The sequence below is a fragment of the Chrysemys picta genome, chromosome 2 (assembly GCF_011386835.1).
Source record: "Chrysemys picta bellii isolate R12L10 chromosome 2, ASM1138683v2, whole genome shotgun sequence".
Classification (NCBI taxonomy): Eukaryota; Metazoa; Chordata; order Testudines; family Emydidae; genus Chrysemys; species Chrysemys picta.
Window position 1 is genome coordinate 289,788,010 of NC_088792.1, and position 14,595 is coordinate 289,802,604.

At 60.2% G+C, this 14,595-nt stretch overlaps 2 protein-coding genes across 3 annotated transcripts in view; one reads left to right on the forward strand and one right to left on the reverse strand.

The window, feature by feature from the left end:
• Positions 1 to 4,794, forward strand: part of SHARPIN (SHANK associated RH domain interactor) — a 49,638-nt gene extending 44,844 nt beyond the window's left edge. For both annotated transcript variants that reach the window (XM_065582285.1, XM_042861291.2), the window contains exons 12-14: positions 1,543 to 1,641; positions 2,351 to 2,494; positions 3,077 to 4,794. In XM_065582285.1, coding sequence (XP_065438357.1) covers positions 1,543 to 1,641; positions 2,351 to 2,494; positions 3,077 to 3,157 — 324 coding nt within the window. In that variant the 3' untranslated portion in view covers positions 3,158 to 4,794. The remainder of the gene's footprint in view (positions 1 to 1,542; positions 1,642 to 2,350; positions 2,495 to 3,076) is intronic.
• Positions 4,651 to 13,137, reverse strand: LOC101944277 (cytochrome c1, heme protein, mitochondrial). Its single transcript, XM_005291151.5, has 7 exons — positions 12,966 to 13,137; positions 7,201 to 7,394; positions 6,788 to 6,914; positions 6,154 to 6,311; positions 5,575 to 5,735; positions 5,249 to 5,349; positions 4,651 to 5,013 (listed from the first exon to the last, which is right to left on the reverse strand). Exons 1-7 carry the CDS (start codon positions 13,059 to 13,061, stop codon positions 4,909 to 4,911), a joined length of 942 nt encoding a protein of 313 aa, XP_005291208.1. The 5' UTR covers positions 13,062 to 13,137; the 3' UTR covers positions 4,651 to 4,908.
• Between the last annotated feature and the right edge of the window lie 1,458 nt (positions 13,138 to 14,595).

Below are 14,595 nucleotides of genomic sequence, written 5' to 3' on the forward strand. Positions count from 1 at the left end.
CTGTCAAAGCAGCCTCCAGCTTTTGCTCTTTGGGTTCAATACTCACCGGATCCTCCCACTCACACAGAAGTTCCGCGCCGGCTTGGCATCGCCGCGTCTGCCACGGGCTTCTCGGCACGACAACCACGTTCAGGATCTAGTCGAGCTGTACCCCCTCCATACGGCTGTGAAACCGGGACTCTGTACCGCTCCGACTGGGCAAAGCCGGGGGCTTCCCACACAACACGGCAGCGCCGTCTGTTGGGCAAAATGTGCCACGACTTGATTCCTAACGCAGAGGATTTGTGATCTCAGGATTCTGGGAGCGTCGGGGAGCCACAGGCTCTGTGCTACGCTCCTGCTTGGGAACAGTCCCTTGGAGGCACCTTTCAGTGTGATGGGGTCCCCCAGCGGGTCCCACTCCTCCTTCGGGGGGGAAGCAGTCTGACCACCTCCTGGACTGAGCCCCTGGGGGGCTCCAGCTCTGCTGTGTCATGCTGGGAGCGCTGGCCTGCAGGTTGCACTGAGACAGACCCTGGGAGCAACGCGTCCGCTCTGCAGGGACGACTGCGCCAGCCAGCGTTTGCAGTGCCCCAGGCAGCGGTTCCAAACCGCGCAGGGTTTACTAGTCAGCTGGGACAGGCCTGGCCGGCCCTAGCTCAGCACAGAGAACTGAAGGTAAAAGCATCGTCCGTCTGCCGAGCCGGAGCAAATCGGCCAGCCCAGCTGGAGTGGCTGCGTCCCAGGCTCGGTCTCTCTGACCTCGTCAGTCTGTCCCTGGGGAGCCCCCAGGCTTCATCCCGGGCTGCTCACGGCTCGTCCTTTGGCCACAAGCTGGGGTCTCCGCCCCATGTCCCTGCTGAGCGGTGGGGGACTCCACCTTCCTCTGAGTCGTTGGTTGGTTGGTTAGATGCTGGGCTTCCTAGTCTCTCTGGGGGATTCTGCATTGAGATGGGGTCGCTTCCAGCAGGTCCAGTTCCTGGCCCAGACAGCCAGGCCCCACCCCCACCCTGTGTTCTGTGCTGCCCCCCACAAGCAGCCGTAACCCTCTTCCTCCACTGGGGAGCGATGCAGAGGGAAACTAAGGCACACACGGGCATCATAAAATTATACAAAATTCCTACTTCATCCCAGGGGCCCGTCAGGATTTGGGAGCAGGAGGCTGCTCCGGGGCAGGGAGCACCGTGGGAGGAGGTGACCGTGGGGGCGGGAGGGAGGCTGAGGTGTAGGTGCTGGGGGAAGGCTTGAGCAGAACCAAGGGCTGCAGCGTTGCTGGGGCAGGGGGCGAGTCACTCAATATCCAAGCCCTGGGTCCTGCCCTGTGGCTGGGAGAGCTCTGTACCCCCTGCAGAGGGGGCCCTGGCGCCTGAGAGGGGATTGGCCCTTGTCCCGGGGTCAAAGCCCAGCCAAACTCCCACCCCAAGCACCATAGCCAGGGGCTCTTGGCGCAGTGCCAGGCTAGCTGGGGACCTGTGTGGGGCTCCCAGCCGGCCCAGTGCCTACTCACCCAGCAGCTGCTGCAGGGCCGGGGGGGCTGATTGCTGCCACTCTCATCCCCACCAGGTCATCCACGAGGGGAAGGACTGCCGCCAGTACCAGGCCGACCTGCAGCTCCAGGCCCACAATGACACTGCTGCCCAGCAGACCAGCGACATGCTGCAGGTGAGAGCGCGTCCCCCGATGTCGGCCCCAGCACAGGAGAGCACCAGGACACCTAGGGTCTCTGCCTGGCTCTGGCATGGATTTGCTGTATGGTCTTGTGCCCCACCTGTAAAACAGGGCTAGCAGTTCCCAACCCCACTCCCACCCCTGGACTCCCCACAGCCCCTGCTTGTCCAGCCCTGGGCTCCCCCCCCAGCTCCGCTGACACCCCTCAATCCCAACCTGCAGCCCCCCTCCTCCAACACTCCTCATCCCAACCCACAGCCCCTGCTTGTCCAGCCCTGGGCTCCCCCCCAGCTCCGCTGACACCCCTCAATCCTGATCTGCAGCCCCCTGCTAGCCCAGCCCTGAGCAACCCCCAGCTCTGCCAGTGTTCCTCACTCCCAACCTGCGGCCCCTGCTAGCCCAGCCCTGGGCTCCCCCCTCCTCCAGCTCTGCCAACACCCCTCATTCCAACCCCCCAGCCCCCTGCTTGTCCAGCCCTGGGCTCCCCCCAGCTCTGCCAATTCCCCAGGGTCCTGACCTACAGCCCCCTGCTAGTGGGCTCCCTTCTGCAGATCTCCTTGGTTCCGTGCAGGTTTCCAGGCTCGTGTCTTGCTCAGTGCTGTCTGGCCTTGCAGTGCAGCCAGGGTTGGGCCTTTGCCAGCAGCGGGTGTGGGGATCCCAAGATGGGTGCATGTCTCCCCTAACGGCTGCCTCCCCCCCGCAGACACTGGTGCAGACGGGCGAGGCCATGCACTGCCCCGCGTGCCAAATCATCGTGCAGAAGAAGGATGGCTGCGACTGGATCCGCTGCACCGTCTGCCAGACGGAGATTTGCTGGGTGACCAAAGGGCCACGCTGGGGGCCTGCGGTGAGTGGTCACAGGACAGCAGCCCTGGCTCCCGAGCACCTGCCCCAGGGCAGGGAACTGCCCCCACCTGCCCAGGCTGGGCCTGAGCCCCTCTGCTGTCTTCCCCCCCCCCCCCCCCCCCCGGAGCTCATGTGGGGGGAACTGGGCCATGGTTGGGGAATAGCAGGTTGTGCAAGGAGCAGGCTGCATGGCTGCCCCTTCCCCCGGCTCTAGAGGGAGATTTCCCCTCCTGTGAGCTACTGACCTGGCCCCCTGCCAGGCTCTGCCCCAGCTGCTAGAAGACGGAGCGTGGGCTACAGTCGTTGGCTCTGGGCAGGAGGGGAGCACCCCTGGAGCCAGGCAGAACAGGGGGCGCCCCCCTCCTCCAACTGGATGGAGCCCTGAGGCACGTGTGGATGCGGGAGCAGCAGCCTCCCCTCCCTGCCCCTGACATGCTGCACGCGGGGGCCAGAGGGGATGAGCTGGCTCGGGCTCCTCATCTTTGGATGCAGCCCCCATGGAGAGGTGGGGAGATGCTGCAGGTATCTCTGTTGTCCATCCCCCCCCCCCGCCACCCCTCTGACTCACTCTCCTCCCCTCCAGGGCCCTGGTGACACCAGTGGAGGATGTCGCTGTAACGTCAATGGGCAGAGGTGTCACCCGCACTGCCAGAACTGCCACTGAGCGCGCTCCCTGCGCGGCGCCTGGGCCTCCCCCCCTCGGCAGCCTCCAGCCCCGGTCAGGCAGGTGCCCTGCTCCTGCGGGAGCTTCCAGCCCTTGCCAGCTGCGTGCAATGCCTGGAGGGGGCTCCCCCCACTCAGTCTGGCCCAGGGCCGTCTTTCTGCTGGGCCATAGACTGGGCCTGTCTCTGCCCCTGGGCAGGCCGGGGTGGGAGCTGTTTGGGGTCAGGCTCTCAGAGCAGCAGCTGCCTCTGCACCTGCCTGCCTGGCCCCAGGCTCCATGAGTGGGTCTGGGGCTAAGCAGGGCTGGGGTAATCGCGGTAATGCTGCTGGTGTAGAGAGCTCCTCAGCCCCCCTGAAATGTAACCTGGGCCTCACCTTCACTTGCCCTGGACCCTGGCCTGGGGCTGTTGAGTGCCTCCCCAGACCCAGGGAGCTCCCCGTAACTACCTCAGGGGGAGAGGGGTGTTACAGAGGCCAGCTGTTCCCCACACCTGCCTTGGGAGGTTCCTTGGGCTGCAGGGGCAGGTCCTGGAGACACCAGCCCCTTGGGGCCCAGGAAAGCTGCACCCTTGTCCCTTACTGTCATGTGCAGGGGGCAGAGACGCCCCAGTCCAGCACAGGCTGCTCCAGGCTAGCCTCCCTCTCACTCCTCGGGCTGCCTGGCACTGCCCAGCTCACGGCCAGACTCCTTGAAGGCGGGCAGGCGTGGGCTGCCCTCGAGCAGGAAGCAGCCCCAGGGCTGTGGACAGTGCAGGGGGGAGAAAAGGCAGTTTTACCAAAAGGCCCCAGCTGCGCCCTCTGCGCCTTTGGGCAGCGCAGGCTGTGAACGGTGCCGCCGCCAGCGGGCAGGGCAGAGATCAGCCTGGCTGCTCCTGCAGGAATCCAGCAGCTGGCTGGGCAGTGCCAGCTCGTGGAGATGGGGCCAGTGCCAGCTAGGCTGGTCTGGCTCTGGGGAGGCAGTCACCCCCCTGCACAGCAACACACATCTGTTGGAGGCACAGGGGCAGCAACTGGCCCCCTCTGCCCAGGCCGTAGGGCACTGCAGCCCCTGCAATGCTAGAGGCAGTGGCTAAGAGCTGGGGTAACTGGACTGCCCCACCCCCACTGCAAGGGGAAGGGCACTGAGGACCCCAGCCAGGCCTTTGTGCAGTGCCCCTCCCTGCAGCATGCTGGGAAGAGGGAGGGGGCTGCTCTCCATGAAGTCTGAGGGAGAGAGTGGGGCCCCCCTCCCCACTGCCATGTGGGGGGTCAGGAAGCAGCCTCTACCAGCACCTCCCTCAATAAAGGGAGTGCTGGGCCCCCACACAACTCAGACAGACACTGCTCGGGGAACAGAACCGTTTAATAAATGCCACCATTACACACAGGCCTTCCCCTTTGGCTGTACTGGGTTCCCCCCAGGCAGGGAGCTGGGGCGGGAATGAGACGGGGCAGGGGAAGGCGAGGGCCCCATGGGCAGGGCCTAGGCCAACACACCACACCACACTTTCCCACTGAAGATTGAAGGTTTATTTCTGCCCCCCAGCGGGCGCGTGCACACAGCAGGCGCCCCCCCCTTCCCAGAGTCCGTTCCCAGGCCTAGCAGGCGAGCGGCTGTGTCCGGGGGAGAGGACATTAAATAAGAGTAACGCGTCATGAGGAGTGGGCTGTACCCGTCTGTCCGTCCAGCTGTACATACGTTCCTGTCCCGGGAGGGGTCGTGTGGCGGCTGGGTGGCCAAGGCCCACGGGGCGGCCTGCTGCGATCCAGTGCTTACTTGGGGGGCCGGTACGCAATTTTCCTGCTCTTTAGTACAGACCACTTGTGGCGCTTCAGGTAGTAGCAAAGGGGTGCCAGGAGGCCAATCATCATCAGCATCTGGGAAGGGAAGGGAAGGAGTTAGACCCTGCCCTGCTTCCGAGCGCCTTCCCCCAGCAGTGCATGGACCTGATGCGCTGGCCAGGGCGAGGGCCGGCAGGAATCGCTCAGACACATGCCCAGCCTTGCCAGCAGCCCAGGCTGGGCTCCTCTCTCCAGTCCAGGGCACTCCACCGGCCCCAGGTCCCCCAGAGAGGAGCCCTTCTCCTCAGTGCCACGGGGGGCAGGCACTGACCTTCATTCCCATGCGCTTGCGGTGATCGTGCTCCGGCTCCGCTGCCCACCTCAGGAACGTGCACACGTCTTTCGCTATCTGGGACATGGTGGCTGGGGTCCCTGGGAGAGAGCAGAGTCAGCAGGTGCCCCGCACCCAGGCCGAGAGCGGGGTCCGCAGGCACCCGGCACCATGCGCCTGGGCCGAGAGTGGGGTCTGCAGGCGACCCGCGCCAAGAGCAGGTTGGGGCCAGCCTGGCTGGACAGGAGCCCCGCCCTGGGACAGGAGCCCTGCAGCAGGCTGGCTTGGGGGGATGGGGGGGCCTCCCAGCACAGAGCGCCTCTTACCGTCCTCGAACTCCAGGATCTCGTTGTAGATGGGGGGCGCCATGGTGATGGCCTGCCCCGGGAAGTAGGGGTTGTAGTGCAGCTCTTCCCTGATGGACACCCCAGTGGGTGGGTCGCAGTAGCCGGTCAGGAGGGAGAACACATAGTCCTCACCCCCGTGCCTGAAAGACAAGACCAGGTGAGATCCCAGGCCAGAGCAGCCAGGCTGTGCGGCTGCCCTGCCCCTCCCCCTCCCCCCCCAGGCCAGGGGGGGCCTGGCAGGTGCCTGTGGAATCCCGACCTCTGACGGTCGCTGACACCCCGAGATGGGGGAGGAAGCGGGAGGGGCTGGAAGGAGCCTCTGATTCTCCTGCTGGCTGGGCGGGGGAGTGGGGGGCACTAGGCCTCACTGGGGGTCTCAGGGCCAGCAGGACAGAGCAGCCACCTGGACTCAGCTTGTCCCCAGCTCTAGTCAGTCCCAGCATGCACTGCTCCAGCACACCTGGGAGACCAGGTACTGCGCTCCTCCCCGGATACCACCTGCTCAGCCGCAGCCCTGGGCTCCTGGCCCAGGTGCAGTCCCGCCCGAGGGAGCCTCACCTGGCGCTGGTGATGTAGCTCAGGTCTGGGGGCAGCGCCCCGTTGTTGGCCGCTCGCGCCGCCTCAGGGTTGGGGTAGGGCTTGGGGAAGTAATCGGAGAGCTTGCCTGGGCGCGTGAACATCTCGCCCTTCTCATCCGGGCCATCGACCACCTCCGCCTGGCACGAGAGAGCCCTGAGCCCCCGCGTCCTGCAGAGAGCTCTGAGCCTGGCCCAGGGCCCCCCCACATCCCACAGAAAGCTCTGAGCCGGGCCCAGGGGCCCCCCACATCCCACAGAAAGCTCTGAGCCGGGCCCAGGGGCCCCCCACATCCCACAGAAAGCTCTGAGCTGGGCCCAGGGGCCCACCGCACCCCGTCAGGGCGCAGAGACCGAGCACCAGGCTGGACCCTCTGTGCCTCACAGACACAGAGCACTAGGCTGGGGCCCAGGCAGCCCATGACTGGGAGGGGCCAGCTCCCCATCACCCAGGCCGTCTCCCCCCAGCCAGGGCCTGGGAGGCACTCACATGGTAGCGAGTCCAGCTCCTCCCGCCACTTCCAGCACACACCAGCCAGCAGGAGCCAGCTGCCAGAGCTGGGGTGTGGATCCCCCCCCCCCCCCCCCCGGAGTGTCCCCACCACAGTCAGTCTCACCTCCTCGGCCAGGGTCTTGGCTTCAGCCTCGGTGTGGGTGACGCCGACGAGATTGCGGAAGGCCAGGTACTCCATGCTGTGGCAGGCGGCACACACCTGCTTGTACACCTGGTAGCCGCGCCGGATGCTGGGAAGAGGGAGGTGGCCGTGAGCCCCTCTGCCTGTCTGCTCCCCAGGGCTCTGAGTGGGAGGGGGCTGGAGGAGCAGAGCCAGGCCCCCAGCATTCCCTGGGGGAACATGCACATCAGCCAAGGGCCAGCGAGAGCCAAGAGTCGTGGGGCTGACCTGTCACCCCAGGGATGCAGCTTCTGACCCCCTGCCGGGGGCTGCCCGCTCGCCCCCGGGCTGCCCGCTCGCCCCCGGGCTCCCTCCCTCCAGCCACGGGTTCATTCCGTCCGCTCCCCCTCACCTACCTGCTGTGATCCAGGGAGGCCAGCAGGCCGTTGTGGCTCCAGGCGTAGCTGGGAGGGTGCAGCTGCAGGTCACTGGCACTCACAGCCGTGTGGAGAGCCAGGGCCAGCCCAGCGCCGCCGGCAGCCAGCACGCCCAGCGCAGACAGCGCCACCTTCCTGCCACGGGACATGCCGGACAGCGACGACATGCTGGCCTGGAAGATGGACGAGAGCCGGTCACCCACCCGGCCAGCTCCAGCATGGGGCACCCGCCTCTGCGGCCCCCGCCACACTCCCCAGAGTCCACGCCGGCGGGTGGTTGGTGCTGCCAGAGGGACCCGGCTCCAGCCTTTGGAACCTTCCCCCGCCCCAGGAGAGGAGGGTGGGGGAGCAGGCAGCCTGCGGGTGCATGGGATGCAATATGCCTCCAAGCACGGCACGGCCTGCTCAGCCCTGGGTGCCCTCCGTCTCTCTGGAGAGGCAGGAGCCACTGGCCTGCTCCCACCCGAGCAGAAGGAAGCAGAGTCCCCCTTCCACACAGACTGGGAAGGGCCCAGCTGAGTCAGGAGCAAGGAGCTGAAATTTCAGGTGTCTGAGTGGCAGCCCCTAGCAGGGGATGTGGAGCACTTGCACCGTAGGGGTAGGGCTGGGAGGAAGCAGGTGGGTGGGCTGTGGCTCTCCAGAGCTCCCTGCCGGATGGATTCGGTTTAAGCCAGTCAGCCAGCACCAGGCACATGGGGTGAGTCTGGGTCTCTCAGTCCATCCCTCACCAGACACAGAGATGGGGGTGTCTCTGGGACCAGCAACTTCCCCTCTTCTCTACATGGGGAGCAGCAGGCAGGACTATGGAAAGCCCAGGCCCAATAGCCCTCAAGGGAGCTGACCCATGTGCGTCCATGGTGGGAGTAAGGCCCAGGCCCAGGCCCACAGCATCTCCTGGGCAGGGTCACACAGTGCAGCCTCCACATGGGCAGGAGTGAAGGGGTGAGGCATGAGCAGCAGGTGAGAGGGACTGAAATAGGACAGGCTCAACTCTTGGCCATACCGCCTCTCACAATGCATGTGCCACATTCACAGGGGTGGCTAGATTGTCTATAACCACGACACCACGCCAGAACCGGAACAGACCCCGCCTTTCCTGATTTATTATGTTAGAAAATTGCGAATGGCACATTTATTTACTAGGTTACATTTGTAGTGTGATTTGGATCAAGCTCTATTTGGATAGAATTTGGAATTTAATTAAAATGCACATAACAGTATTTTTAAATTTTTTATTAGTTTAAATAAAACTACCTTGAGTGTGAGGGACACCTCGATCAATTGTTTGCCTTATGTATGTGTTTTATTTAAAACTAACTCAGGTGTTAAACAAAGGACATATTATCTGTAGTTAATTAATTGAACTGATGCATGTGGTGACCAGAAACCGTCAGGATTTTAGAGCTAATCGATCTCATCCTCTCTCACCTGGTTTTTATTCGTAGATTGGAAGAGGGAAAAAGTTTTCCTGCTTTTTCAGCTCCCAACTGGTTTCTTACCTTTGAATGAACTAGTCACTGAACTGGAGGAATGGACTGAAATTAAGACAATATTCTCTCTGCACCTGCAGAACAGGCTGCTGCTGTCCAAAGCAGGTCTAGCACGTCAACAAACTGGTTTCCAGTCCTTAGCCGGAGACTTCACCCCACTAGTTCCGTGGTTTGACTTTCCTTAGAATGTGTACAGCTTAACGCTGTTTTATACTGAGTTTAAATGATTAACAGATTACAGTCAATTTAGGCCTTAACATAGAAAGGTAGGTGGAGACTCTGTCTCCCTGGGGAGTCTGTCCCAGTGGTTCACCACCCTCACCGCGAAACATCTGTGCTGTTTGTTTTTTAGTTTCTCACCTGACTGTGTCTTGCTCCAGCTTCCAGACGCAACCCTACTAGATCAAGGAGTGCGTTAGCACCTGGTGTTTTTCCCTGTGACAGTCCTTACACACTGATCAAATCACCTCTCACGCTTCCGTAAACTAAACAGATTGAGCTCCTTAAGGCATTTTCTCCAGCCCATGAATCATTTTTATGGCTCTTTTCTCTCCAATTTTTCAACATGCTTTTTAAATGTGGACGCAGCGTTCCAGTGTCCGTCTCAGCAATACCACAGCTAGAGGTAAAATCACCTCCCCGCTCCTACTCACTACTCCCCATTTACACATCCGGGGTGGAGCGCATTAGCTTTCTGGCACAGCAGACTTCTGCCGAGTTGCTCATCCCCTAGGATTCCTAGATCTTCTCCAAAGGCACTGCTGTAATTCCCCAGCCTGTAGCTCAGGCCTGCACTGCTGGTTCCTAAAGGTGTAACTTCCCATTTGGTTGCATTTGTTTGAACGGGCCCAGCTTAGCAAGCGATCCAGATCTCTGTACAACTGGCCTGTCCTCAGCACCATTCACCACTCAGCCACAAGTTTTGTTAGCAGTGATCTTATTACTCTCGCAGGTCCTTGAGGAACGAGTTAAATAGCGTCAGGCCTAGCACTGATCCCTGAGGAACACTACCAGACTCCCCCATTTACGGATGGTTTCCCCACTCACAACTACTTTCGCAGATCTCTCACTTAGCCCGCTGTTAGTTCATTTAACATAAGAACGGCTATCCTGGGGCAGACTAATGGTCCATCTAGCTCAGCGTTCTGTCTGCTGACAGTGGCCAATGCCAGGTGCCCAGAGGGAATGAACAGACCAGGGAATCATCAAGTGATCCATCCCTGTCGGACAGTCACAGCTTCTGGCAAACGGAGGCTAGGGACACCCAGAGCATGGGGTTTCATCCGTGACCATCTTGGCCAATAGCCATTGATGGACCTGCCCTCCAGGAACTTCTCATTCTTTTTTGACTCCAGTTAGTCTTTTGGCCTTCACAACAATCCAAGCAAGGAGGAGTTCCACTGGTTGACTGTGCGTTGTGTGAAGAAATACTTCCTTTTGTTTTAAGCCTGCTGCCTATTCATTTCATTGGGCGACCCCTAGTTCTTGTGTTCTACAAAGTGGTAAATAACACTTCCTTATTCATGTTCTCTGCCCCATTCGTGATTTTATAGCCCTCTATTATACCCCCGCCCCAGTCGTCTCTTTTCTAACTTTTTAAGTCTCAGTCTTTGTAATCTCTCCTCATATGGAAGCTGTTCCATACCCCTCATCATTTTGTGGCCCCTCTCTGTACGTTTTCAGAGGACACGTATTCTACTGATACCATACAGTGCTAGTTTATCAGAATGTTGTATGCTACTTAGCCAAATACCTTACAAAAATCTACATATTACAGCTATGCAATTACCTTTATCAAACTTGCAATCTCAACCTATTTTGCTTCACAAAGAGAAGTTTAAGGGGTGACTTGATCAGTCTATAAGTACCTATATGGGGGACAGATATTTAATAATGGGCTCTTCAATCTAGCAGAGGAAGGTCTAACACAGAGGTTGGCAAACTACACCTCACGGACCACATCCAGCCCGCGGGACCCTCCTGCCCAGCCCTTGAGCTCCCGGCCAGAGAGGCTAGCCCCCAGCTCCTGCCCCGCTGTCCTCGCCTCCCCTGCAGCCTCAGCTCACTGTGCCGCCAGTGCTCTGGGCAGCGAGGCTGCGAGCTCCTGCAGGGCAGCGTGGCTGCGAGAGCCTCCAGCCTGCCCCAGTGCTCTAGACTGCACGGCGGTGTGGCTGGCTCTGGCCGGGCGGCACGGCTGCCAATCCTGGTGCTCTGAACGGCATGGTAAGGGGGCGGGGGACTAGATAAGGGGCAGGGGGTTCCAGGGGCAGTCAGGTGACAGGGGGTGGTTAGATAGGCGTGGGAGTCCCGGGGGGCCTGTCAGGGGATATGGATAGGGGTCAGGGCAGTCAGAGGACGGGGGGTTGGATAGGGGGTGGGGTCCAGGGGGGAAGTTATGGGGTGGGGGTTCCGGGGGGGGCAGTCAGGGGACAAGGAGCGGGGCGGGGGGAGGAGGGCTGGATGGGTCCATGGGTTCTGAGAGAGGCAGTCAGGGGGCGGGAAGTGGGAGGAGGCAGATAGGGGGCAGGGGCCAGGGTGTTTGGGGAGGCACAGCCCTCCCTACCCGGCCCTCCATACAGTTTCAGAACCCCCAATGTGGCCCTCAGGCCAAAAAGTTTGCCCACCCCTAACATGAGCCAGTCACTGGAAGCTGAAGCTAGACAAATTCTGACAGGAAATAAAGTGTGAATTTTTAACAGGAGGGTAACGAACCACTGGAACCATTTCCCAAGGGTTGTGGTGGATGCTCCATCACTGATGATTTTTAAATCACGACTGGGTTTTTTTTTTAAACTTCAGCTCTAGGAATGATCTTGGGGCTGGCGTCTGGCCCGCGTTACACAGGCAGTCAGACCAGATGATCACAACGATCCTTTCGGACCTTGGAATCTATTAAAAGAATAAACTCAGGTTTCATAACACCATGTTGACTGTAAGATGGGAGTGATGACCCTGACACACCTTAGTAGAGAAAGAAGAATTCATTCATAATTCCTCAGTGCTGGGAAGATGCAAAATGCCAAGTATTTGATGCCGCTCTCACTAGGTGCAGAATAATACAGAGGACGATGCCCAGGTAACAGATGTGAGTTCCTCATCATCAACCCAGCTACAGGACAGCACCACAACTCTCAGGAAAGCACAACAAACTCCCTAGTGAGAATCTGCGCACGTCCAGAAGTAGCCTACGTTTAAATACAAGGGAAAAGCCAGGGCTTTCAGACGTGCTTCTAAACGACAGGGTAGATAGACTGAAGACGTTCACCTGACCTCTCTGAAAGCTCCCACTTCCCCAACACACAAGCGGACGCTGCGAGCTCCTGCGGGGAGATACCTGTACAATGCAGCCCCCACGGAGAGCCCCTTAGTTATGGGGTCAGTGACAGGTTTGATCCAAAGCCTCTGAAGAGTATTACCGAACACACCCTTTGTTTGTGGAAGGAAACGAGCGGCGTAGTTTGGGAGCGCGGACAGGCCGAGCCGGCCTCACACCCCAGCCAGCTGCCCCAGCTCAGAAACTCCGGCCTGACCCCAGGCAGAGCCTTGCTGTGGTGCCGCCGCCTGACAGAGACACGCCAGGGACCTGCAGCAGGTCACACCTCGGACACACGTGAGGCTGAAACCCAACTAAGGCCCCGGTATCCGGTCAATCCCCACGCGCCCCCCGACCCGCAAGGACGAGCCCGAAAGCGGCGGAGTCTCGCGCCTGTCGATGGCTCGGGCCCAGGGGACATGCCCGGCGCAGCCGGCCCGGCGGGCGGGGGCCCTGGAGTAACCAGCAGCGACGCGGGACTCGCTCCCGCCCCAGGACTTCCCGAGGCTACAGAGGGTCCCGATCCGGCTCTGGGCCGGCCTGGGGCCCCCACCGCCGGGAGCACAACTGCGGGGGCCGCCCGCCCACTGCACCGGCCGCCAACCACGGACCCGCCGCAACGCCCGGGCCCGGGCCGACCAGACCCGGGGGGGGGAAGAGGGGGCCCGGGGCTGACCGGACCGGGGGGGGGGGAGAGAGGGGGCCCGGGCCGACCGGGCGGGGGGGGGGGGAGAGGGGGCCCGGGCCGACCGGACCGGGGGGGGGACCGGGCCGACCGGGCGGGGAAGCTGCCCAGGACTTTCCCCAGGGGCGGCCCCGGCCCCCCCCCAGCCCGGTCCGTGCCCGCGGGCGCCGCGTCCCGGTGACCTTCAGGGCCGGGCCGGGCGCAGAGCCGGGGGGCGCGGCCCGGGGGCGCGGAGCGGGCGGCCGGCGGGGCTCACCTGGGGGGGCCGCAGGCGGGGCCCGGGGGGCGGCGGGAGCAGGGAGCCGCCCCGGGTCCGCAGCACCAGGCACCGGGCCGCCGACAGCGCCGCCATCTTGGAGAGGAGCCGGGGTCCGCCTGCTTCCCAGGGTGCACCGCGCGGAGCGGGCTACGGGGGCCGAGCAGGGAGGGGGCGGCGCTCCTCAGGAGAGACGGAAAGGGGGGAGCTCGCAGGGCCCAAGTGATATCCGGTCACAGGGGTCACGACCCTGAGCCGGAAGCGCCGCGGAGCTGGAGCGCCGCCCCCACCGGAAACAGCCCCTGCGCTGCGGGTCGTAGATTCATAGATTCTAGGACTGGAAGGGACCTCGAGAGGTCATCGAGTCCAGTCCCCTGCCCGCATGGCAGGACCAAATACTGTCTAGACCATCCCTGATAGACATTTATCTAATCTACTCTTAAATGTCTCCAGAGATGGAGATTCCACAACCTCCCTAGGCAATTTATTCCAGTGTTTAACCACCCTGACAGTTAGGAACTTTTTCCTAATGTCCAACCTAAACCTCCCTTGCTGCAGTTTAAACCCATTGCTTCTGGCTCTATCCTTAGAGGCTGAGGTGAACAAGTTCTCTCCCTCCTCCTTATGACACCCTTTTAGATACCTGAAAACTGCTATCATGTCCCCTCTCAGTCTTCTCTTTTCCAAGCTAAACAAACCCAATTCTTTCAGCCTTCCTTCATAGGTCATGTTCTCAAGACCTTTAATCATTCTTGTTGCTCTTCTCTGGACCCTCTCCAATTTCTCCACATCTTTTTTAAAATGCGGCGCCCAGAACTGGACACAATACTCCAGCTGAGGCCTAACCAGAGCAGAGTAGAGCGGAAGAATGACTTCTCGTGTCTTGCTCACAACACACCTGTTAATACATCCCAGAATCATGTTTGCTTTTTTTACAACAGCATCACACTGTTGACTCATATTTAGCTTGTGGTCCACTATAACCCCTAGATCCCTTTCTGCCGTACTCCTTCCTAGACAGTCTTTTCCCATTCTGTATGTGTGAAATTGATTTTTCCTTCCTAAGTGGAGCACTTTGCATTTGTCTTTGTTAAACTTCATCCTGTTTACCTCAGCCCATTTCTCCAATTTGTCCAGATCATTTTGAATTATGACCCTGTCCTCCAAAGCAGTTGCAATCCCTCCCAGTTTGGTATCATCCGCAAACTTAATAAGCGTACTTTCTATGCCAATATCTAAGTCGTTGATGAAGACATTGAACAGAGCCGGTCCCAAAACAGACCCCTGCGGAACCCCACTCGTTACGCCTTTCCAGCAGGATTGGGAACCATTAATAACAACTCTCTGAGTACGGTTATCCAGCCAGTTATGCACCCACCTTATAGTAGCCCCATCTAATTTGTATTTGCCTAGTTTATCAATAAGAATATCATGCGAGACCGTATCAAATGCCTTACTAAAGTCTAGGTATACCACATCCACCGCTTCACCCTTATCCACAAGGCTCGTTATCCTATCAAAGAAAGCTATCAGATTGGTTTGACATGATTTGTTCTTCACAAATCTATGCTGGCTGTTCCCTATCACCTTACCACCTTCCAAGTGTTTGCAGATGATTTCCTTAATTACT

Bases quoted from the DNA above. Each gene is read 5' to 3' on its own strand.
- LOC101944277 (XM_005291151.5), bottom strand. From the start codon at position 13,061: ATGGCGGCGCTGTCGGCGGCCCGGTGCCTGGTGCTGCGGACCCGGGGC. The intron at 6,915-7,200 runs GTAGGTGAGGGG...CCCTCTTCCCAG, and splicing joins GCCTCCCTGGATCACAGCAG to CATCCGGCGCGGCTACCAGG. The intron at 5,736-6,153 runs GTGAGGCTCCCT...CTTGTCTTTCAG, and splicing joins AGCTACATCACCAGCGCCAG to GCACGGGGGTGAGGACTATG.